The sequence below is a fragment of the Callithrix jacchus genome, chromosome 6 (genome assembly GCF_049354715.1).
Source record: "Callithrix jacchus isolate 240 chromosome 6, calJac240_pri, whole genome shotgun sequence".
Taxonomy (NCBI): Eukaryota; Metazoa; Chordata; class Mammalia; order Primates; family Cebidae; genus Callithrix; species Callithrix jacchus.
Genome location: NC_133507.1, coordinates 122744900 through 122770863, shown reverse-complemented (window position 1 = coordinate 122770863; position 25964 = coordinate 122744900). Strand labels below are relative to the sequence as shown.

General features: G+C 37.8%; 1 protein-coding gene and 1 non-coding gene across 9 annotated transcripts in view; both read left to right on the top strand.

Annotated features, from left to right (window-relative positions):
* Nucleotides 1–25964, top strand: part of CATSPERT (catsper channel auxiliary subunit tau) — a 250019-nt gene that overhangs the window by 11723 nt on the left and 212332 nt on the right. For all 8 annotated transcript variants that reach the window (XR_013519035.1, XR_013519034.1, XM_078328136.1 and 5 more), the window contains exons 2-4: nt 13684–13770; nt 15378–15429; nt 17062–17207. Coding sequence is in view for 6 of the 8 variants with exons in the window: in XM_078328136.1 (XP_078184262.1) it covers nt 13684–13770; nt 15378–15429; nt 17062–17207 (285 nt within the window). In the remaining 2 variants the exon portion in view is untranslated. The remainder of the gene's footprint in view (nt 1–13683; nt 13771–15377; nt 15430–17061; nt 17208–25964) is intronic.
* LOC118154860 (U6 spliceosomal RNA) lies at nt 1591–1697 on the top strand. The gene has a single exon (XR_004745112.1). It is a non-coding gene; the product is annotated as a U6 spliceosomal RNA (small nuclear RNA).

The window sequence follows — 25964 nt, the reverse complement described above, 5'->3', positions numbered from 1 at the left end:
AAATTTATTCTGTTGAAGCTTAGTTGGTATGAACTCAAACTAGAGTAGTACAAATTTAGGATGTTAATTGTAATCTTCATGGTAATCACTAAGAAAGTAACTAAAAAATGTACACAAAAAGAAATCAGAAGGGAATCAAAATGATACACTAGAAAAAGGCAATTTAAAATGCTGCCAAATTTGAATAGGGCCCAGAACAGAAAGGGCATTGCAGTAGGTCTAGGCTACTGTCCAAATGGCCCTGTTGCTTGGGACCGGTGATCCATCAGACTATGATATTAAAGGTATCTGTGGGGGGAAACAATGCAATCTGGAGTTTATTGCAAATAAGATATTTACAATGTAAATCCCTTGGCTTCTGGAGCAAGGCCATACCATCTGTAGCAGAAAATTACCTTTAAAAACCACTGCCTGTGACCAGGCCTTAGTAGAGATAAAGCACCTGGGACATCAAGTGACCATGAAGCCGGAACTTCTCATCATGAGTTGGTTTGTTAAACCCAACTCCATGTCATCCCTCACTGTTGCACCAGTACCTCTGTCTCAGCTCATACCTATGCCCACATGAGGTATTTAACTACTGGAGGAGGAAAGAGACTGACCTTGGTTCATGGATGGCTCAGCTTGGTATGTGGATGCCAGCTGAAAATGGATTGTAGCTTTGCTACAGTCCTACTCAGGGTTAGGAAGATAGCAGTAAGGAGAAATCCACCCAAAGGGCAGAATTTCAGATGGTACAACTAGTAATTATTTTGTGTGGGAACAGAAGTGGTCTGATGTTAGAATATGCAGACTCACAGTTAGTGGCCAGCTAGTCACAGCTTGGAAGGAAAAATATTGAGAGATCGGGAACAAGGAGATCTGTGGAAGATGCATGTGGATATACCTAAAACAGTGAGCACTCACCAATGCTGAACTAGCTCTTGATACTGCTGCATGCCCAGCCTGCCAGCAACAAAGACCAGTGTTGAGGTTCCACTGTGACATTTTCACTTGAGGAGACCAATAAGCCAGTTGGCGACAAGTTGCCTACAATGAAGTAAAACTAATTTATCTTTATTGGAATCAATACACATTCTGGATATAAATATCTGTTTCCTGCTTGCAGACTGTAACCAGCATTACTATCTTAAAGTTTAAGAGGATTTGTTCCATTGACACAGGATCCTTCATAAAATCGCATTAGACCAAGTGATGTGTGCAACAGAGGAGGTGTGGCAGTGGTCTTGTGACCATGCACTGGATCTCTTTTAGCAGCACTCAAAGCTGCTAGCATGATAGAGCAATGAATCAATGAAGCTGAAGTGGCAGCTTGGAAGTGATACCTCACATGGATGGGATGTGATCCTCTAGGCTACAGTATATACCATGAATCAATGGCCTTTATATGATGACATGTTTCCAGTAGATATGATATGTGGTTCTGAGAATTAAGGGCTAGAAGTAGGAGTGGTCCTGGCTAGGCATGGTGCTTCATGCCTGTAATCCCAGCACATTGGGAGGCCGAGGCCGGTGGATCACTTGAGGTCAGGAGTTCGAAACCAGCCTATCCAATATGGCAAAACCCGGTCTCTACTTAAAAAAAAAAGAGTGTTCACCTCAGCAGCACATATATTAAAATTGGAATGATACAGAGAAGATTAGCAAGGCCCCTGCACAAGGATGACATGCAAATTCATGAAGTGTTCCATATTTTTCAAAAGACACAAAGAAGGGCATTATATAATGGTAAAAAGATCAATGCAACAAGAAGAGCTAACTATCCTAAATATATATGCACCCAATACAGGAGCACCCAGACACATAAAGCAAGTTTTTAAAACCTACAAAGAGACATAGACTCCCACACAATATTAGTGGGAAACTTTAACACTCCACTATTAGACAGATCAACCAGACAGAAAATTAACAAGGATATCCAAGACTTGAATGCAGATCTGGACCAAGTGGACCTAATAAACATCTACAGAACTCTTCATCCCAAATCCACAGAATATACATTCTTACTCTAAAACTGACCACATAATTGGAAGTAAATCACTCCTCAGCAAATGCAAAAGAACAGAAACCCTAACAGTCTCTGAGACCACAGTACAATCAAATTATAACTCAGGATTAAGAAAACGCACCCAAAACAACACAACTACATGGAAACTGAACAACTTGCTCCTGAATGTTGACTGGATAAACAATGAGATGAAGGCAGAAATAAATATGTTCTTCAAAAACAATGAGAACTAAGACATAACATACCAGAGTCTCTGGGACACATTTAAAGCGGTGTCTAGAGGAAAATTTATAGCAATAAATGCCCACATGAGAAACAAGGAAAGATCTAAAATCGACACCCTATTATCAAAATTGAAAGAGCTAGAGGAGCAAGATCAAAAAAATTCAAAAGCTAGCAGAAGACAAGAAATAACTAAGATCAGAGCAGAACTGAAGGAGATAGAGACACACACAAAAAAAATCCTTTAAAAAATTGTTAAACCCAGGAGCTGGTTTTTTGAAAAGATCAACAAAATAGACCACTAGCCAGATTAATAAAAAAGAAAAGAGAGAAGAATTGAATAGATGCAATAAAAGATGATAAAGGGGTTATCACCACCGATTCCACAGAAATACAAACTACCATCAGAGATTACTACAAACAACTCTATGCATATAAATCAGTAAACCTGGAAGAAATGGATAAATTCCTGGACATTTACACCCGCCCAAGACTAAACCAGGAAGAAGTTGAATCCCTGAATAGACCAATACAAGGTCGGAAGTTGAGGCAGCAATTAATAGCCTACCAACCAAAAAAAGTCCAGGTCCAGATGGGTTTATAGCCAAAATCTACCTGATGTAGAAAGAGGAGCTGGTACCATTCCTTCTGAAACTATTCCAAACAATACAAAAAGAGGGAATCCTCCCTAACTCATTTTGTGAGACCAACATCATCCTGATACCAAAACCTGGCAGAGACACAACTAAAAAAGAAAACTTCAGGGCAATATCCATGATGAACATTGATGCCAAAATCTTCAATAATACTGGCAAACCAATTGCAACAGCACATCAAAAAGCTTATCCATCATGATCAAGTAGGCTTCATCCTGGGGATTCAAGGCTGGTCCACATATGAAAATCTAGAAACGTAATCCATCACATATACAGAACCGAAGATAAAAACCACATGATCATCTCAATAGATGCAGGGAAGGCCTTTGAAAAAACTCAACAGCCCTTTATGCTAAAAACTCTCAATAAACTAGGTATCAATGGAATGTATCTCAAAATAATAAAAGTTATTTGCAACAAACCCACAGCCAATATCATACTGAATGGGCAAAACCTGGAAGCATTCCCTTTGAAATCTGGCACAAGACAAGGATGTCCTCTCTCACCACTCCTATTCAGTATAGTACTGGAAGTTCTAGCAAGAGCAATCAGGCACAAAAAAGAAATAAAGGTATTCAATTAGGAAAAGAGGAAGTTAAATTATCTCTATTTGCAGATGACATGATTGTATATTTAGAAGACCCCATCATCTCAGCCCAAAATCTCCTTAAGCTGATAAGCAACTTCAGCAAAGTCTCAGGATACAAAATCAATGTGCAGAAATCACGAGCATTCCTATACACCAATAACAGACTTAAAGAGAGCCAAATCATGAGGAAACTCCCATTCACAATTGCTACAAAGAGAATAAAATACCTAGGAATACAAGCAACAAAGGATGTGAAGGACCTCTTCAAGGAGAACTACAAACCACTGCTCAAGGAAATAAGAGTGGACACAACAGATTGAAAAACATTCCATACTCATGGTTAGGAAGAATCAATATGGTGAAAATGTCCATACTGCCTAAAGTAATTTACAGATTCAGCACTATCCCCATCAACCTACTATTGACCTTCTTCACAGAACTGGAAAAAACACCTTAAAGTTCACATGGAACCAAAAGAGAGCCCACATAGCCAAGACAATCCTAAGCAAAAAAAAATAATAATAATAAATTAATTAATTAAAAAAAAAAGCTGGAGGCATCATGCTACCTAACTTCAAACTATACTGCAAGGTTACAGTAATCAAAACAGCATGCTACTGGTATTCAAAACAGAAATACAGATCAATGGAATAGAACAGAGGCCTCGGAAGTAACACCACACATCTACAACCATGCGATTTTTGACAAACCTGACAAAAACAAGCCATGGGGAAAGGACTCCCTGTTTAATAAATGGTGTTGGGAAAACTGGCTAGCCATGTGCAGAAAGCAGAAACTGGACCCCTTCCTTACATCTAACCCTAAAATTAACTTCAGATGGATTAAAGACTTAAACATAAGACCTAATACCATAAAACCCCTAGAAAAAAAAACTAGGCAAAACCATTCAGGACATAGGCAAAGGCAAGGACTTCATGACTAAAACACCAAAAGCAATGGCAACAGAAGCCAAAATAGACAAATAGTATCTAATTAAACTTAAGAGTTTCTGCACAGCAAAAGAAACAATCATCAGAGTGAACTGGCAACCAACAGAATGTGAAAAAAAAATTTGCAGTCTACTTGTCTGACAAAGGGCTAATAGGCAGAATCTACAGAGAACTATATCATATTTACAAGAAAAAAAAAAACAAACCCATTCAAAAGTGGGCAAAAGACATGAACAGACACATTTCAAAAGAAGACTTTTATGAGGCCAACAAACATGAAAAAATGCTCATCATCACTGGTCATTAGAGAAATGCAAATCAAAACCACATTGAGATACCATCTCACACCAGTTAGAATGGTAATCATTAAAAAATCTGGAGACAACAGATGCTGGAGAGAATGTGGAGAAATAGGAACACTTTTACACTGTTGGTGGGAGTGTAAATTAGTTCAACCATTGTGGAAGACAGTGTGGTAATTCCTCAAGAACCTAGAAATAGAAATTCCATTTGACCCAGCAATCCCATTACTGGGTATATACCCAGATTATTATAAATCATTCTATTATAAAGACACATGCACACGTATGTTCATTGCAGCAATAGCCACATTGTTTACAATAGCAAAGACCTGGAACCAACCCAAACGCTCATCAATGATAGACTGGACAAAGAAAATGTGGCACATATACACCATGGAATACTATGCAGCCATAAAACACAATGAGTCCATGTCCTTTGTAGGGACATGGATGAATCTGGCAACCATCATTCTCAGCAAACTGACACAATAACAGAAAATCAAACTTTGCATATTCTCACTCATAGGCATATGTTGAACAGTGAGAACACATGGGCACAGGGGGGTAACATCACACACTGGGGTCTGTTGTGGGGTGGGAGGCTAGGGGAGGGACAGTGGAGCATGGGGATGTTAAGGAGGGGTAACATTGGGAGAAATGCCTGAAGAAGCTGACAGGGAGATGGAGACAGCAAACCACCATGGCATGTGTGTATATATGCAACAATCCTGCAAGATCTGCACATGTACCCCAGAACTTAAAGTACAATAAAAAAAATTGCCCTCTGACATTTTTATAATCACTCCTTTCATTAAATGTAAAGACTATGTAATTTCTGTGTTCCACTTTGCCTGGCAGTTAAAGATGAAAAGGCACCCCCCCAAAAAAAAAGTTAACTGGGCCTGGTGGTGGGTGCCTGTATTCCCAGCTACTCGGGAGGCTGAGGCACGAGAATTGCTTGGACCCTGGAGGCAGGAGGTGGGGGAGGGCAGAGGTTGCAGTGAGCTGAGACGGCGCCTCTACACTCCAGCCTGGGCGACAGAGCCAGACTCCGTCTCAAAAAAAAAAAAAAAAAAAATGTAGATGTGGTCCTGTTTATCATCATTATCAGGAGCCCACCTTTGGGGAATTTGTTTCTGGTTCCTGCAACTCTGAGTTCCGATTAGCTTCTAGCTTCAAAGCCCTGGTTTACAGGAGGTAAATGCTCTTGTCCGGGAACTCAGCAAAAGTCTTGGGGAAAAAAAAAACACAAAACTTCAGGTGATAGCTTCTTATAGGTCACTTTGGGCATCTCATGCCAGGAAACAAGCAGACGAAGGCCGGAGTCATCATTCTGATTATCAGGAGGAGAAAGCTCTCAGGTGATCCACTGGGAATCTCTTGGAATTCCCTTGCCTACTTTTTTTTTTTTTTTTTTTGAGATGAAGTCTCACTCTGTCGCCCAGGCTGGAGTGTAGTGACGTGATCTTGACTTACTGCAACCTCCACCTCCCTGTTTCAAGTGATTCTCCTGCCTCAGCCTCCTGAGTAGCTGGGACAACAGGTGCATGCCACCATGGCCAGCTAATTTTTGTATTTTTTATTTTCACCATGTTGGCCAGGCTGGTCTTGACTTCTGACCTCATGTATTCCACCTGCCTTGACCTCCCAAAATGCTGGGATTACAGGCATGAGCCGCTGTGCCCAGTCCCTTGCCCACTTTTGGTAGTAAATGGACAAGTGTAGGAATCATGTTTGACCAAGGTAACCAGGAGCTCAGACTCCTTAAGGATGAGAATCTGTGTCTCTTCACCAGGTAAACCATTAGACTAGCAGAACTGCTAGCAAAGGGTGAGGGGAATGTAGCGTGGGTGGAGGAGGAAGGAGATAAAGAACATTAGTAATGGCTATGAAGCCAGGTACAGCAGCAGAGGATAAGAGCATTTGTTCCATTTACACAGGATCCTTCATAAAATCACATTAGACCAAGTGACCTGTACAACAAAGGAGGATAATAGTTCATTCTATTAACCTTCCTCTTTTAAGTTTTCTCAGGGGAAAAAAGTCCTGGAGGAGTTGCTCCCAGAATTTATTATATGAAACAAATGGATATGAGTGACTGAAGGGGTGCTATGTAGTGGATGGCAGAGGGTACCACTCAGATCTCCTGTGACCCTGTCTTCCTGGACTGAAGTACTCACTCCCTTAAATATTGGGAGTGCTGGCAGCTGATAGCTCTCAGATAAGTTTTTCTCCAGGACTTGTCCTTGTTTAAAGAGAGCTATGTTCCTCAAGATCACACTCTTTTCTGTAAGACAGGCTATATTCAAAGAACCAGACTCTTCCATTTGTGGCAGCTTTGAAGGGCTATCTGAGCTCCAGAGCTTCGTGTAGGATTGGCTGAGGTCTTTCTTGAGATTGCACTGCTCTTCAACTTCTCCCTCTGCCCGGTTCTGCTTCTTCACTCCTCTTCCTTCCTCTGTAAGAAGTGATCCCTAGAGCTCTCCCTAATGAACTTCCTGCATTCAAATCTTCATCTCGAAGTCTGCTTCCCAGGGAACCAGACCTAATCTTAGAAGGTGGAAAGGCATAAAAACAGCATTTAGCAAACTCTTCTTGATTCAAAGAAGATTTAAAGAGAGCTATGTTCCTCAAGATCACACTCTTGAGGTGGCTGAAACAAAGGAAATGTGGGAAGAGGAATGTCAGGATACGGAGTTAGGGGTAAGCAGATGATGGATCATGAAGGACTTTGGTGTTTATTTTCTTTCAGCCATTTAATTTTGTGATGAGATGTCTGAATATCTGACCTATTCTAAGGTTTTATTATGGAAGAGTTTAAAATATATACAAATAGAATGGTTCAATGAATACAAACACCTGCTTATTAATTTGACAATTATCAGTTTATGATTAATCTTGTTTTACCTATATCCCTACCCACTTCTATCCCCCTCCCATCTCAGATTATTTTCAAGCAAACTCAGATATTATATTATTTCATGCATAAATCTTTTAGTGTATATCTCTAAATTATAATGGTTATTTTTCTAAAAAACATAACCATAATATTACCATAACTACCCTAATTTAGGAATAATTTGTTAATATTACCCAATCTAGTATTCACATTTCCCTAATTTTTCTCATGTTAACATTTATTATTACTATTTTAATTTTATATGATAAAATAAAACACATACAGAAAATCATACAAAGTAAATTCTTTTCATTGAAATATAAGGAAAATACTTTTGTAATCACCACTTGACCAAGAAATAGAACTTTGCCATTTACCCTAAAGACTTTTCATGTGGGGTTATATTGATGATGTTATTTATTTATTTATTTAGTTGAGGCAGGGTCCCATTCTGTCACCCAAGTTAAAGTGCAGTGGCACTGCCATAGCTCACTGCAGCCTTGATTTCCTGGGCTCAAGTGACCTTCCTGCCTCAGCCTCCTGAGTAGCTGGAATTACAGACACATGCCACTATGTATGGCTAAGTTCTAAAAATTTTGTGTGGAGGTGAGGTTTTGCTATGTTGCCTAGGCTGATCTCAAACTCCTGGCCTCAAGTGATCCTCCTGCCTTGGCCTTCGAAAGTGCAGGAATTACAGGCTTGAGCCACTGCACCAGGCCCATATTAATTTTGATTAGCCATCCAAGATGTATAAGCTACTATTGTCCCCTTACATCTAATAAGAAGTGTCTATGGAGATTCAAGACAGTATAAATACTTTTATCTCCTTAAAACTCATCCCCCTAGATTTGGTTGTATTGGAGATTTTTCTCAAAACATCTTACTATGATGGTGCAAAATGGTACTTTTCCAACTTACCACTCCTTTCATTCTTCCCAGCTGGCAATCTATTAAAAGGAAGAGTTCTTTATTCTTTTTTTGTCCATTATTAGTGTATATTTGTGGGTTCAGTAGGTTATAATACATTATTTTCCTTAGTTATTTTGATATTTGCAGTGTCCCAGAATTTGCTAGCAGGCCACATTTTTTGGTGGTTTCTATGGCTTTCGAACATTATCTTGAACACCTCCTTTCTTTCTGGCCACAAAAGGTGTTCTCTGCTCATCTATACATTCCCTTTTCCAGCCTTGAATTTATTAAATTTCTTTTAATGGATAATGGTATTTAGAAACCTAAGATATGGGGAGCTAAGTGTGCTTATTGCTACTGAGGTGTTATTGCTTCTAGGATTTTTCAGCAGAGAGACTTGTGTGGACTCATGACTTCAGTCCAATCAATTCTATAGGGCTCTTTCTTGCCTTACTCTTTTTTTTTTTTTTTAGGACAGGATCTCCTTCTGTCACCAAGCTTCAGTGCAGCAGTATGCGGCATGATCACAGCTCACTGAGCCTCAACCTCCTGGGTGCAAGCAATCCTCCCACCTCTGCCTCCTGAGTAGCTGGGACTACAGGAATGAGCCACTGCTCCTGGCTAATTTTTTTAAAGAATTATTTTGTAGAGATGGGGTCTTGCTATGTTGCCCACGCTGGTCTCAATCTCCTGGGCTCCAGCAATCCTCTCGCCTTTGCCTCCCAAAGTACAGGGATTACAGGCATGAGCCACTGTGTCCAGCCCATCTTCCTCTTTTTAGTGTTTGTATTTCCCTTTTCCAAAGTACAAACCCTGGCTCCCAGTAACATCAGTACATTGATACATTGCTTAGTCCTACAATATACATAAGATAGTTTCAGAATTTCTATATCCATATACTATAAGAATCAAATTTACTAAGAAGAATTCAAAAGTTTTGCATTCTTCTATTTTTTTCCTTCATGTGGTTTCAGTGTTGTTATTCACATGAAATCCACTTGGGCTAATTTATTCCTATTTATATTCAGTTTCAGAGTTTTCCCCACCCTTGTCGATTTAATTTTATTTTTTGTATATAGAACATTAGTATACTTTCAAAAGTTAATACTGTATAAAAGATACAGTCAAGGAACTGTCACTCCATCTTTCATCCTCTTCTCCGCACCACCCCCCGCCCCCCACCCGCCGACTCCATCTCTTTTGGTAACAAGTTTTTGGTCTATTCTTCCTACATATTTCAGATACATGCATTCTTTATTATCTTTTCTGCCTTCTAGGGCAAAATATTGCTCTTTGCTTTTTCCGCTTATCACTATATCCTATAAATCACTATTATTTCACAGTAATCCTCCTCATTCTTTTATTTTTATGGTTGCGTATACTCTATTGTAAGGATATACTTAGCTTTTTTTCAACAAGTCTTCTATTTTGGGCCTTTCAGAAGGAGGTTTGCAATATTTTGCAATTGCAAATAATACTCCAATGAAAAATTTTGTGATTTATGCTTTTATTTGCTGGAGGTATATCCTAAGGGTAAAGTTATAGCTCTTACATCTTTACTGCAGAATATGTTTCTTAGCATTAAACAGTGTTCTCATTCGTCTCATGCAGTGGCCTTTGACCTGAATCCTACTCTAACATCAGAGTCCAGTTGTCTGCTTTTCAACTGTTTTCTCTTTACTTAGTATATATTTACCTATCCCCTTATGTTAGCCTTTCTGAATCAATGTCTTATTTCTTGTCTTGTGTTTAATAGAGTGATCAGCCAAGCTGGTTTGTCTGGGACTGTTTTGAAAGTCCGGAGTCCCAGGAAATCCCTCCATCTTGGGCAAACTGGGATAGTTAGTCACCCTACGTAACAAGCATAGGGGTTTTGCTTTATTGAGATGATTTTAGCATATTTTTCCTGTAATAGGTGTGTTATGTTTATATTTATTGATGTGACTAATATGTTTGGTCTCAATGTGTTCTGTTATACTTAAACTGTGTCTTTTTCATGACTTGTCTATCTTTTTTGCTCCTTAAAAAATTATTTCGGTATTTAGCAAAGTTTGTATTTTTGTTCCAGTGGTCTTCTTTGTATTTATATCTTTTCTTATGCCTTTTGTATTAATACCTTTTCTAGTTCTCATATTTCTTAATCTTTTAGTCTTGAGCTTGCCAATTTTAATTGGAATCCTTTACCTGTTACTATACATATCAAGCTATAATCTATTCTATTAGTTTTCCCTTTTTCTCTTCTTTCTTCCATTTTTCAAAAGTTGCATTCTTTCTTCTTCATCAAAAAGAAATGTAATATTTGCATACTCTTTCCACCCTGTATTAGTCAAGTTCTCAAGAAGGACAGGACTAACAGGATAGATGGATATGTGAAAGGGAGTTTATTAAGGAGTATTGACTCACACAATCACAAGGCAAAGTCTCACAATAGGCCATCTGCAAGCAGAGGAGCAAGGAAGCCAGTCTGTCCCAAAACCTCAAAAGTAGTGCAGCCTTCAGTCTGTGGCCAGAGACTCAACAGCCCCTGGCAAACCACTGGTGTAGGTCCAAGAGTCCAGAAGCTAAGGAACTTGGAGGCCAATGTTCAAGGGCAGGAAGCATCAGCCTGGGAGAAAGATGGAGGCCAGGAGACTTAGCCAGTCTAGTCTTTAGACATTCTTTTGCCTGCTTTTATCCTAGCCCTACTGGCAGCTGATTAAATGGTATCCATCCAGATTGAGGGTAGGTCTGTCTCTCCCAGTCCCCTGACTCAAATATCAGTCTCCTTTGACAACACCCTCAGGGACATATCCAGGAGCAATACTTTGCATCTTTCAATCCAATCAAGTTGACACTCAATATTAACCATCACACACCCATATCTTCTCCCTCACTTTAGTCTTAACTCTGCAATTAAATATATTAACTTCTCTCCATAAGTATTTTTTTTAGACAGGGTCTCACTCTATGCCTAGGCTGGAGTGCAGAGGTGTGATCTTGGCTCACTACAGTCTCTACTTTCCAGGTTCAAGCAATTCTCCTGCCTCAGTCTCTCAATAGCTGGGATTACAGGTGTACACCATCATGCCCAGCTAATTTTTATATTTTTAGAAGAGATGGGGTTTTGCCATGTTGGCCAAGCTGGTCTCAAACTCCTGACCTTAAGTGATATACCCACCTTGGCCTCCCAAAGTGTTGGGATTACTGGCGTGAGCCACTGTGTCTGTCTTCTCCATAAGTCTTATGCTGAAGTTTTCCCCACTATCTTTTGGTTGGTTGAAGCTCATCTTTTAGTAGATTTCTTGGGAGGGACTCAAGAGTAAAGTGTTATTAGAATGCCTGTTTAATGTATTTTTAAAATAGCCTTGATTCTTGAATTGTTGTTACTTTGTTGGATAAAAATAGACTTGGTTGGGTAAAAATCCTTAGCTTGACTTTTCTTGCCTTGAACTTTTAAAAAATACAGCTCTAACGTTGCATTGTTTTGTATGTTGCTCTTGAGAAATATGATGCTAGTATTATTTTTATCTTTATAGATAATTTGGTCATTTTCTGTAGGAAAGGTGTATTATAAAGCCTAATAATTTTATTAGGACATATCTTGGAGTTGATCATTATGAGCCAGATTTTCTAGACACATAGTGAGTCCTATCCACATACTGATTTTTCTCTTATTCCTTAAATTTTTCCTGGATTATAACTTTAAACATTAATTTCTCCTTCATTGTTTTGTTTTTCTTCTTTGAGGATTTTTTTATTTTTCTGCCTTCTAATTCACCCATTTTTCTCTGATCCTTTTTTCTTCTTTCTCTATCTCATTATCATTTTCTTCACTGGCTTCTTGTCTTCTTCAATGCCCCTTATAAAGCTTTTATCTGAATTGATGCTACATTGGGCACTTCGTAATTTAGTATTTATTTCTGGGATGGTTTGTCTTTTTAAAAAAGTTATTTCCTGAGTTGATCAACACTTATTTCATTTTTTCTTTCTTCTCTTTGGTCAACTTCTGTTTTAATTGTTGAATAAATGAATGAATTGTTGATTGTAGGCTTAAAAACATCTCCAAATGCTTGTTTGAAGATACTTAATTCAGTTTGAAATCTCACGTTTTTTACTTGTTTTGTTGTTATTTGGGAGGAAGAATTTTTGTCATCTGAAGATTTCTCCCCATTTTCTCCTTATAATAACTTTTAAAGGAGTTGGTCTGATTTTCCCTGTTGGTAGTCATTTCTTGGTCATGGTTTATGTGTACCCTCTTCTTTCAGTGTATTGAAGTACAGTTTCTTTAAATGGATGAAGTTATAATTGACGGGAGGTAAGGGGAGAGGAGGGGCATAACCTGTTGTTCTCTTCTGTTTCTCTGGTATGCTTAATTTTCCCCTCTTACATCCTTCTTTCTCTTCCCTGCCGTGTTTGCAGGGATACCTCTTCTTCTCTGACACCTTCACCCCAGAAGCAGTGCTCATCATGACAAACTACTTCTGGTCCTTCTCTTTCAGATCCCTTCTTTGTGGCCATTGCTGTGAACTACCAACTCCTAGACCTGTGCTGTGGTCAGAATTTTTGTGCTCAGTGTTGAACTTTCTCTTTCTCAGGATGATTTTGTCTATGCTTCCTTTGTGTTTCCTACTCCACTCTATTCTTTTCCAGAGTCTCTTAAGATTTCTCTTTCCTTGCTCTGTCCCCATAGTGTATGTGTGTGTGTGCATGTATACATATATATGTGTGTGTGCATGTGCATGTGTCTGTGTGTGTATACATATATATATACACACACACATGCACATGCACGCGTGCACACACACACACACACACACACACATATATTTGAGTAGAGATTCAGATTTAAGGCATCTCCTATACTGGGGCCAACTGGAATTCTCCTTATAAGCTTTTCAAGATACCTACTAAATATTCAATGTTTTAACAAACTGAAAAACTGCGTACTTTCTTCATCTTTCATGATTCCCTCTATTTTATATTTGTGTACATTTTTATTTCTCTCCTAACTTATTGAGGATAGGGATGAGTTTCTTAATCATATTAATACCCCACTACCTAGGAGATCTGATATTTACTAGAGACTCATACAATAGTTGAGTTGAATTAATGTTTTACCTAGTTATATTCTTCTTTCTCTTCCTAAATCTTAATTTATCTACATTGTAGATGCTGAGAAAAACTCTTCAAGGATCTGATGGTGAAGAACTGGAAACAACACAAAAGACACCAAATTTGGTACCATTTGGTGATGTGGTATGTATGAGTAGCCCTCAAAAACCTGTATAAGTTATTTATTATTTGATAATCAAAAAGTATATGCAGAAAATGGTTCTCTCTGATAACATATTTATGAATTTTTTATTTTTATGAGACAGAAAACATTGTAACAATCACTGAAATTATAGAAAACATCCTGATTCACAGAAATAATATTTTCTGTATTAGGGATTCCCAAATCTAGTTACATCAGAATTACCTGGGATGCTCTTTATAAAACATTAACTTGAGGCTTCACCTAAGGTCTGCTAACTTAGACTCTCTGAGAGAGGGGCCTGGGAATCAGTAATTTTACTGAGCTTTTAAAGTGATTATATTTATTGCTAGATCATGGTAAAGTTTGAAAATTGACTGTGCCCCTCGTCCATCCAAAAAACATCCTAGAAACAAAAGCAAGCACCTCTTTCTCTTACACACACACACACACACACACACACACACACCCAACATCTAGGCTAAGAACCAGAAAAATCTGTTACTCTGTTTTCAACCTACAGAACAAGACATGAGAATCTACATGCATATAGATGTGTCAAATATCGTGGCATTCATTTACAGTTATCTTTATTTTCTGAACACTATTACAGTGGTAACTAGGTATGAAATAAGAATTTTTCTTGTCCCTCTTCACTACCTCCTATCATATACAATGTTTAATATAATATTTCTGTTATTTTTACTTGGTTTTAAAGACTAAAGATGGCTAAATGTATTTGGCTAGTTCTCATATTAGGATTCAAATGTTCCTGCATTTATTTAGTATTTGATTTTTTAGTTAAGCACATGATACAATTTTCTTTAACATTTAGAAAAACTTTGTACAAGAGAATGAATATTTTATGGCCCCTGGCAAGTTATAACCAATGAATCATTGTTGAATGAATAAAATGGTCTTAGGATACTGGATAAAAGTTTGTCTGAGGCCGGGCGCGGTGGCTCACGCCTGTAATCCCAGCACTTTGGGAGGCCAAGGCGGGTGGATCACGAGGTGAAGAGATCGAGACCATCCTGGTCAACATGGTGAAACCCCATCTCTACTAAAAATACAAAAAATTAGCTGGGCATGGTGGTGCGTGCCTGTAATCCCAGCTACTCAGGAGGCTGAGACAGGAGAATTGCCTGAATCCAGGAGGCGGAGGTTGCGGTGAGCCGAGATGGCGCCATTGCACTCCAGCCTGGGTAACAAGAGCGAAACTTCGTCTCAAAAAAAAAAAGTTTGTCTGAAATAAGGCATGTTTCTTAATTTTACATATAGGATGCTACATTTTATCAGTTCTCAACTAATATCAAATAAAAACAGTTTGAAGAGTGATAATCAGATTTATGTTAATAATGAATTATTATTTGGCTTTGTATTCTTGTTTATTTTCGGTTTACTTTGAATGTGGCCTGCCCATTTTTCTTCTGTGTTTCTGTTTTCTGATTATTTCTATTAACTAGATATTTTTAATGAGAAACAATATTTCAAATGACAAAAACCAACGAAGTGAAGCTTTGCTTTTTAAAAATAGAGTTCAGTATAAGGTGGAAGAACAGTTGATGCCTTAAATGCATTCATTGCGTTTTTGTTTTGATTGTTGTAGGTTGGCTGCCTGGGCATTCATATAAAGAATTGCAGACATTTTACACCTAAGAGTATCCTTTCTTTTGATTTAAGAATCATGGAAATTGTGTCTCACTGTTTCATTGCTGCATTCTAAACCATTCCAAAACTTAGTGGCTTAACACAGTAACCAATTTATTATCAATCACTACTGTGTATTCACTAGTTGGTACTTCTGTATGATGATATAACAGCTTGGGCTATAGTTGTCTGCCAGTTCAAAAGGGCTGGAATATCTGAAATGGCCCATTTATATATCTGGTTGCTTTAGTGGGGATGCATGGAAGGCTAGACTTGGCTGGAATGCTGAAATGATTGGATCTCTCTCTCCGAGTCCTATCATGTTTTTTTCCTCCTGTGTTAATTTTGATTTAAAAATATCACAGTAATATATTATTTATCTTGATTACTAGTTTTTGGTGTCCCCTTAAGTTTTGTGCTCTAGGTGGGTGCCTTTCTGGCTTACCAGTTCCGACCCTAGTCATGTTCCATTACATGTTGTTGGTTAATGTAATCACAGAGCCAGCCCAGATTTAATGGCAGGGAAATAAAGTCCACTTTTGATGTGGGAGTAACAGAAGTTTTTTGGCCACCTAAATCACCATGTAAGTTTCAGGAAAAAATTTTATCTTCTCGTATGATAATGCTGACTTATTTGTAAGTAATATGCGCTTCCTTTAAACATTTTTTAAAGGCTTTATTTTATTTATTTATTTATTTTGAGATGGAGTTTCGCTCTTGTTACCCAGGCTGGAGTGCAATGGCGCGATCTTGGCTCACCGCAACCTCCGCCTCCTGGGTTCAGGCAATTCTCCTGCCTCAGCCTCCTGAGTAGCTGGGACTACAGGCCGCGCCACCATGCCCAGCTAATTTTTGTATTTTTTAGTAGAGACGGGGTTTCACCATGTTGATCAGGATGGTCTTGATCTCTTGACCTCGTGATCCACCCACCTTGGCCTCCCAAAGTGCTGGGATTATAGGCGTGAGCCACCACGCCCGGCCTTAAAGGCTTTATTTTATATTGTTGCTTTTAAATAAGCTGAGTGCTTATTTTTAGATTTATCACGGCATAAAACTAGTCTTATGGAGATTTCTTTTTTATGTAAAGAGAATTTTGGCAAATAATTCTGTATAGAGATTTTTGAAAATAGTTAAATCATGGAAACAAAATTGTTTTACTCCATACAGATACAATACAAACCAATATGGTATAAAAGACCTATAGACTTAAGTGAATTAGAGAATAGAACACTTTTTATCCCAAAATTAAAAATAAGTTATTCTGATATATTTTTAAAAATTTTAATTTCTACATAATTATGCTTAGGAAAAATTTCAACTATATATTGCATATATTTAGTCACCTTGAAATTAATATATAGAAAAATTTGCAAAGGAATTTTGTTGGAAATGTGAGGTTAAAAATATAAGGGATGTAAGAAAAAATCAACCTTCTCTTACTTATATTGTGTCCACCAGCGATGGGCAAAAACACTATTTTAGAAGACTTTTTTTTCTATTGTTTAATATACTCTACAATTACCTTTTATGTCTACATGATTGATTCTTAAGTTTTGGTCTGAATAATTGAATGTATTAATTTCATAATGTATTATTGTTCAATTACAACAAAACTTATTTCCTAAATAGCATTCTATTTTCAGTTGTTTTTCAACATTATGATCGTTTATTTATTCGCATCTCTGTAAATGAAATTGTGAAACGTACAAAAATGTATCGCTTGCTATCCAACAACAGTGAGAAGAACACTGCAATTACATTTGATGAAGTAAAGTTTTTTTCTGTAAAGGTAATGTTAATATCTCTTCTAGATATTAGAATGTCTCCTTATAGTTCCAAATATTCTACCGTAACTATGTCTGTTTATAAAAATGAGTAGGAAAGAAACAAAAGCAGTGAGCACCTTTTTATTTGGTATCTTACAGTATCTTATTTCTATACTATTGGCTATAGTGGTGTTTTTTAAAAATAAACAATTTACTGCAAAATGCATAATCTTAGATTTCTTTCCTGAGATGTTACTGTCTGTGGTTTCAAGTGTTCATTATGCATGTATTTTATCTCTATCTTGCTCTTCTCTTCCCATCTACTGTCTTCCACCTTATAGTTTTCCCATCTCCTTTCCTTTCCTTCCCTCTCCTCCCCTCCCCTCCCCCCCTTCCCTTCCTTTCCTTTCCTTTCCTTCTATCCTGTATTCCCCTTAGTCTCTCTCTAATTATTTTTGCATGGATTAACTTAGTCTATATTACAACCCAAACACACACACACACACACACTCTCTCTCTCTCTCTCTCTCTCTCATCCTTATTTTACTGATGAAGAAACTGAGGTACTTTGTGGTTAAGGACCTTTCTTAAAGTTATGGTAAGTGGTAAATGGTTGAGCTGGGCATGTGGGCAGTCTCGTTTCAGACCACACTTTATTAAACTGCCTCACACACTAGCACTTACTATGTTTCTGTTTACAGTAAAGCTTCTTAGAATTGTAAATGTATCTTAAAACTGAGGCTATGGGGTTTTCTAGATGTGGGATTATGTCATCTGCAAACAGGGATAGTTTGACTTTCTCTGTTTATTTCTTTCTCTTGCCTGATTGCCCCAGCCAGGATTTCCAATGCTATGTCGACTAGCAGGGGTGAGAGAGGGTATCCTTGTCTTGTGCCAGTTTTAAAGGGGAATAGGGAATTGGGTTGGATTTACACCCATTGTTTTTGAAGCACATCAGCTGAATATAGGAAAGCATTGCCCATTCAGTGTGATGTTGGCTGTGGGTTTTAATTAGGTATTAAAGGACCGTACTTCAGAATAGTAAGAAAGATATTATTATTCTGAGGTACGGTCCTTCAATACCTAGTTTATTGAAGTGTTTGATATGAACGGTATTGAATTTTATTAAAAGACTTTTCTGCATCTATTGAGATAATCATGTGGTTTTTGTCTTTAGTTCTGTTTATGTGATTAGTCACATTAATTAATTTGTATATGTTCAACCAACCTTACATTCCAAGGATAAAGCCTACTTGACAGTGATAGACAAACTTTTTGATCTACTGCTGAATTCAGTTTGCCAGTATTTTGTAGAATATGTAGAAGTGAAATACATCCCCAGAATACAGAAAATGCAGAGGTTTAAATAGAATTATACTATTGTACTTGGTGGCTTAATTTTAATTCAAAATATATGGCGATATGTGAAAAATCCATATTATAATCTCTAGAGCAACCAATAAAAGTTTAACAAAATTTTATTAGGAAGGAAGAAAGGAGAGAGGGAGGGAGCCAGGGAGCATGGGAGAAGGAATGAGGAAGATGAGTGTGGAAACTAAATTAGCATTAAATTTGAGAACTTAGAAAATGACAGTAAAACCTTAGGAAATCAGGAGGAAGAAATTAATAACAGAAAAGAAACAAATGAGTTATTTACAACATAATAGATGTTAAAGAAATGTAACAATACAAGAGCTAATTACAATTCCTATCATTCATTGATATTATTTTATTTTTAAATAATAAGACTCAATCATCTTTTGGGGACAATTTTTTTAATAGTCTTGTATTTTTACCAACATATTTACCATTTCTAATGCTCCTCCCTCCTGTGCATCTGGGATCATTTGTCTCCAATCTGAAGCTTTCTTTTCTATTTATTGCAGTGCATGCGTTCTAGATACAAATTCTCTCAGCTTTTGTCTTTCACCAACGTTTTGAAGTATATTCTCATTGGGCATAGATATCTAGGCTGAACTTTCCCCCCCTCCCCAGCATAGGTACACACATGGCAGTGTGATTTGCTGCCTTCCTCCCCGTCACCTATATCTGGCATTTCTCCCCAGGCTTTCTCTCCCCAACTCCCCATCCCCCACTGTCTCTCTCCTACTTCCCCCCGACAGACCCCAGTGTGTGATGCTCCCCTCCCTGTGTCCATGTGTTCTCATTGTTCAACACCCACCTATGAGTGAGAACATGCGGTGTTTGATTTTCTGTTCTTGTGTCTGTTTGCTGACTATAATGATTTCCAGGTTCATCCATGTCCCTACAAAGGACATGAACTCATCGTTTTGGATGGCTGCATAATATTCCATGGTGTATATGTGGCACATTTTCCCTGTCCAGTCTATCATCAATGGGCATTTGGGTTGATTCCAGGTCTTTGCTATTGTAAACAGTGCTGCAATGAACATTCGTGTGCATATGTCCTTATAGTAGAACTATTTATAATCCTTTGGATATATACCCAGTAATGGGATTGCTGGGTCACATGGAATTTCTATTTCTAGGTCCTTGAGGAATTACCACACTGTCTTCCACAATGGTTGAACTAATTTACACTCCCACCAACAGTGTAAAAGTGTTCCTATTTCTCCACATTCTCTCTAGCATCTGTTGTCTCCTGATTTTTTTAATGATTGCCACTCTAACTGGTGTGAGACAGTATCTCAATGTAGTTTTGATTTGCATTTTTCTAATGACCAGTGATGATGAGCATTTTTTCATATGTTTGTTGGCCTCGTGTATGTCTTCTTTAGCAAAGTGTCTGTTCATATCCTTCACCCACTCCTGAATGGGCTTGTTTGTTTTTTTCTTGTAAATCTGTTTTAGTTCTTTGTAGATTCTGGATATCAGCCCTTTGTCAGATGGGTAGACTGCAAAAGTTTTTTCCCATTCTGTTGGTTGCTGATTCACTCTAATGACTGTTTCTTTTGCTGTGCAGAAGCTGTGGAGTTTAATTAGGTCCCATTTGTCTATTTTGGCTTTTGTTGCGAATGCTTTTGGTGTTTTAGTTAGGAAGTCCTTGCCTACGCCTATGTCCTGAATGGTTTTGCCTAGATTTTCTTCTAGGGTTTTTATGGTGTTAGGTCTTATGTTTAAGTCTTTAATCCATCTGGAGTTAATTTTAGTGTAAGGTGTCAGGAAGGGGTCCGGTTTCTGCCTTCTGCACATGGCTAGCCAGTTTTCCCAACACCATTTATTAAACAGGGACTCCTTTCCCCATTGCTTGTTTTTGTCAGGTTTGTCAAAGGCTGGATGGTTGTAGATGCCATTCACAATTGCTACCAAGAGAATAAAATACCTAGGAATACAAGTAACAAGGATCATAAAGGACCTCTTCAAAGAGAACTACAAACCACTGCTCAATGAAATAAGAGAGGACACAAACAGATGGAGAAACATTCCATGTTCATGGTTAGGAAGAATCAATATCGTGAAAATGGCCATACTGCCCAAAGTAATTTACAGATTCAATGCTATCCCCATCAAGCTACCAATGACCTTCTTCACAGAACTGGAAAAAACTACCTTAAGCTTCATATGGAACCAAAAGAGAGCTCGCATAGCCAAGTCAATTCTAAGCAAAAAGAACAAAGCAGGAGGCATCACACTACCAGACTTCAAACTATATTACAAGGCTACAGTAATCAAAACAGCATGGTACTTGTACCAAAACAGAGATATAGACCAATGGAACAGAACAGAGGCCTCAGAGGCAACACAGAAACACTTTTACACTGTTGGTGGGAGTGTAAATTAGTTCAACCATTGTGGAAGACAGTGTGACGTTTCCTCAAGAATCTAGAAATAGAAATTCCATTTGACCCAGCAATCCCATTACTGGGTATATATCCAAAGGATTATAAATTATTCTATTATAAAGACACATGCATATGTATGTTCACTGTGGCACTGTTTACAATAGGAAAGACTTGGAACCAACCCAAATGCCCATCAATCATAGAATGAACAAGGAAAATATGGCATATATACACCATGGAATACTGTGCTGCCATAAAAAATGATGAGTTCATGTCCTTTGTAGGGACATGGACGAATCTAGAAACCATCATTCTCAGCAAACTCACACAAGAACAGAAAATCAAATACTGCATGTTCTCACTCATAGGTGGGTGTTCACATGGACACAGGGAGGGGAACATCACACACTGGTGTCTGTTTGAGGGGACTAGAGGAGGGACAGAGGGGGGTAGGGAGTTGGGGAGGGATACCATGGGGAGATTGCCTGATATAGGTGATGTGGGGATGGAGGCAGCAAATCACATTGCCATGTATGTACCCATGCAGCAATCCTGCATGTTCTGCACATGTACCCCAGAACCTAAAGTGTAATAAAATATATTTTTAAAAATAAAAACTTAAAATAAAAGAAAGAAATGTGATTGGACACAAAGGGTCTGATCTAAACCGCACCCCCCCGCTGCAAAAAAAAAGAAAAAAAAGAAAGGTTAAAGTGGCAAATATGTAGGTAAACTAAAGAAATATAGACTATGTTAAATAAATACAAATTACAACTCAGTGGATTTAAAAATACAAAAAAAGATAATAATAACATATTAGTTAAGGGTGATAAATGGAATTAAAGTTTCTAAGATCCTTGCTCTTCCCAGGAGAAGGATGAAGGATAAAGATATTGTAAACATTGGATTTGATAAGCATACACAATTTCTATAATAGCCATTTTTAAAAAGAGTAGTGGGTAATTTCCACAATAAGAAAGTTGAAAAACAGAATGAAATTGTTAAATACAGTTGACCCTTGAACAACATGGTTTGAGCTGCATGAGTCCACTTATACATGGATTTTTTTTTCAATAAAAATCACACCAAATGTGTCTCCCTCTCGTGCCTCTCCTTCTACTTCCTCCACCACTTCCTTCTCTGCCATCCTTGAGACAGCAAGACCAACTCTCTTCTTTCTCAGCCAATTCAATGTGAAAATGACAAGAATGAAGACCTTTATAATGATTCTCTTCCACTTAGTGAATAGTAAATTATGAACTTTTCATATATGTCTTCTTTTGAAAGGAGTCTATTCATGTCCTTCACCCACTTTTGAATGGGTTCGTTTGTTTTTTTCTTTTTTTTTTTATTGATTGCATGATGGACTCCCAGGCCTGGGGGAAATTAGAAGTTATATAGGGACTCTGGTACTCATGAGAAAGAGAAAGGGAGGGAAACAGACAAGGTTTGTTTTTTTCTTTTAAATCTGTTTTAGTTCTTTGTAAATTCTGGATATCAGCGTTTTGTCAAATGGGTAGATTGAAACATTTTTTTCCCATTCTATTGGTTGCTGATTCACTCTAATGACTGTTTCTTTTGCTGTGCAGAAGCTGTGGAGTTTAATTTGGTCCCATTTGTCTATTTTGGCTTTTGTTGCCAATACTTTTTATGTTTTAGTTATGAAGTCCTTGCATATGCCTATGTCCTGAATGGTATTGCCTAGGTTTTCTTCTAGGGTTTTCATGGTGTTAGGTCTTATGTTTAAGTCTTTAATCCATCAGGAGTAAATTTTAGTGTAAGGTGTCAGGAAGGGGTCCAGTTTCTGCTTACTGCACATGGCTAGCCAGGTTTCCCAACATCATTTATTAAACAGGGACTCCTTTCCCCATTGCTTGTTTTTGTTAGGTTCGTCAGAGATCACATGGTTGTAGATGTGTGGCATGATCTCTGAGGCGTCTGTTCTTTTCCACTGGTCTATATCTCTGTTTTGGAACCAGTGCCTTTCTGTTTTGATAACTATAGCCTTGTAGTATAGTTTAAAGTCAGGTAGTGTGATGCCTCCAGCTTTGTTCTTTTTGCTTAGAATTGACTTGGCTATGAAGGCTTTCTTTTGGTTCAATATGAAGTTTAAGGTGTTTTTTTTCCAGTTCTGTGAAGAAGGTCATTGGTAGCTTGTTGGGGATAGCACTGAATCTATAAATTGCTTTAGGCAGTATGGCCATTTTCACCATATTGATTCTTCCTAACCGTGAGCGTGGAATGTTTTTCAATCTGTTTGTGTCCACTCTTATTTTGTTGAGCTGTGGTTTGTAGTTCTCCTTGAAGAGGTCCTTCATATCCTTTGTTAGTTGTATTCCTAAGTATTTTATTCTCTTTGTAGCAACTGTAAATGGGAGTTTGCTCATGATTTGACTCTCTTTAAGTCTGTTATTGATGTATAGGAATGCTTATGATTTCTGCACATTGATTTTGTATCCTGAGACTTTGCTGAAGTTGTTTATCAGTTTCTGGAAATTTGGGGCTGAGACAATGGGGTCTTCCAAATATACAATCAAGAGACAATTTGACTTCCTCCTTTCCTAATTGAATACCCTTTATTTCTTTTTTGTGCCTGATTGCTCTGGCTAGAAATTCCAGTACTATATTGAATAGGAATGGTGAGAGGGGGCGTCCTTGTCTAGTGCCAGATTTCAAAGGGAATGCTTTCAGTTTTTGCCCACTCAGTATGATATTGGCTGTGGGTTTGTTGTAAATAGCTTTTATTATTTTGAGATACATTCCATCGATACTTAGTTTATTGAGAATTTTTAGCATAAAGGGCTGTTAATTTTGTCAAAGTCCTTCTTTGCATCTATTGAGATAATCATGTGGTTTTTTTCTGTGGTTCTGTTTATGTGGTGCATTAAGTTTATAGACTCGCATATGTTGAACCAGCCTTGCATCCCTGGGATGAAGGCTACTTGATTGTGATGGATAAGCTTTTTGATCTGCTGTTGCGATTGGTTTGCCAGTATTTTATTGAAGATTTTTGCATCTATATTCATCAGGAATATTGGCCCGAAGTTTTCTCTTCTTGTTGAGTTTCTGTGGGGTTTTGGTATCAGGATAATGTTGATTTTGTAAAATGATTTGGGAAGGATTCCCTCTTTTTGGATTGCTTGGAATAGTTTCAGAAGGAGTGGTACCAGCTCCTCTTTGTATGTCTGGTAGAATTCAGCTGTGAACGCATCTGGACCTGGGCTTTTTTTTGGTTGGTAGGCTGTTGATTGCTGCCTCAACTTCAGCCCTTGTTATTGGTCTATTCAGGGTTTTGACTTCTTCCTGGTTTAAGGTTGGGAGAGTGCAAGTGTCCAGGAATTTATCCATTTCTTTCAGGTTTACTGGTTTATGTGCATAGAATTGTTTGTAGTAATCTCTGATGATAGTTTTTATTTCTGTGGAATCAGTGATGATATCCCCTTTATCATTTTTTATTGCATCTATTTGATTCTTCTCTCTTTTCTTTTTTATTAATCTGTCTAGTGGTCTGTTTTGTTGATATTTTCAAAAAATCAGCTCCTGGATTTATTGATTTTTTTTGAAGGGCTTTTTGTGTCTCTATCTCCTTCCGTTCTGCTCTCAGCTTAGTTATTTCTCATCTTCTGCTAGCTTTTGAGTTTTTTTGATATTGCCCCTCTGGCTCTTTCAATTTTGATGACAGGGTGTCGATTTTAGATCTTTCCTTGCTTCTCATGTGGGCATTTATTGTTATAAATTTTCATGTAGACCCTGCTTTAAATGTGTCCCAGGGATTCTGATACATTGTGTCTTTGTTCTCATTGGTTTGGAAGAACATCTTTATTTCTGCCTTAATTTCATTGGTTATCCAGTCAACATTCAAGAGCCAGTTGTTCTATTTCCATGAAGTTGTGCAGCTATAAGTTAGTTTGTTAATCCTGATTTCTAATTTGATTGCATTGTTTTCTGAGAGAATGTTTGTTATGGTTTCCATTCTTTTGCATTTGTTGAGGAGTGATTTACTTCCAATTATATGGTCAGTTTTAGAGTAGGTGTGATATGATTGCTGAGAAGAATGTATATTCTGTCGATTTGGGGTGGAGAGTTCTGTAAATGTCTATTAGGTTTGCTTGGTCCAGATCTGAGTTCAAGTCCTGGATATCCATGTTAATTTTCTGTCTCGTTGATCTTTCTAATATTGACAGTGGAGTGTTAAAGTCTCCCACTATTATTGTGTGGGAGTCTAAGTCTCTTTGTAGGTCATTAAGAACTTGCTTTATGTATCTGGGTGATCCAGTGTTGGGTACGTATGTATTTAGGATCGTTAGCTCTTCTTGTTGTATTGATCATTTTACCATTATGTAATGCCCTTCTTTGTCTCTTGATCTTTGTTGGTTTAAAGTCTATTTTGTCAGAGACTAGGATTGCAACTCCTGCTTTTTTCTGCTTTCCATTTGCTTGGTAAGTCTTCCTCCATCCTTTTATTTTGAGCCTATGTGTGTCCTTGCATGTGAGATGCGTTTTCTGGATACAGCACACTAATGGGTTTTAACTTTTTATCCAATTTTCTAGTCTGTGTCTTTTGACTGGGGCATTTAGCCCATTTACATTTAAGGTTAATATTGTTGTGTGTGAATTTCATCCTGCCATTTTGATGCTAGTTGGTTGTTTTGCCCATTAGTTGACACGTTTCTTCATTGGGTCGATGCTCTTTACCATATGGTATGTTTTTGGAGTGGTTGGTACTGGTTATTCATTTCTATGTTTAGTGCTTTCAGGAGCTCTTGTAAAGCCAAAGCTAGTGAATGATGAAATCTCTGAGTGATTGCTTGTTCATAAAGGATTTTATTTCTCCTTCACTTATGAAGCTTAGTTTGGCTGGATATGAAATTCTAGGTTGAAAGTTCCTTTCTGTAAGGATGTTGGATATTGGCTCCCACTCTCTTCTGGCTTGTAGGCCTTCTGCCAAGAAATCCCCTGTGAGTCTGATGGACTTCCCTCCATGGGTAACCCGATTTTTCTCTCTGGCTGCCCTTA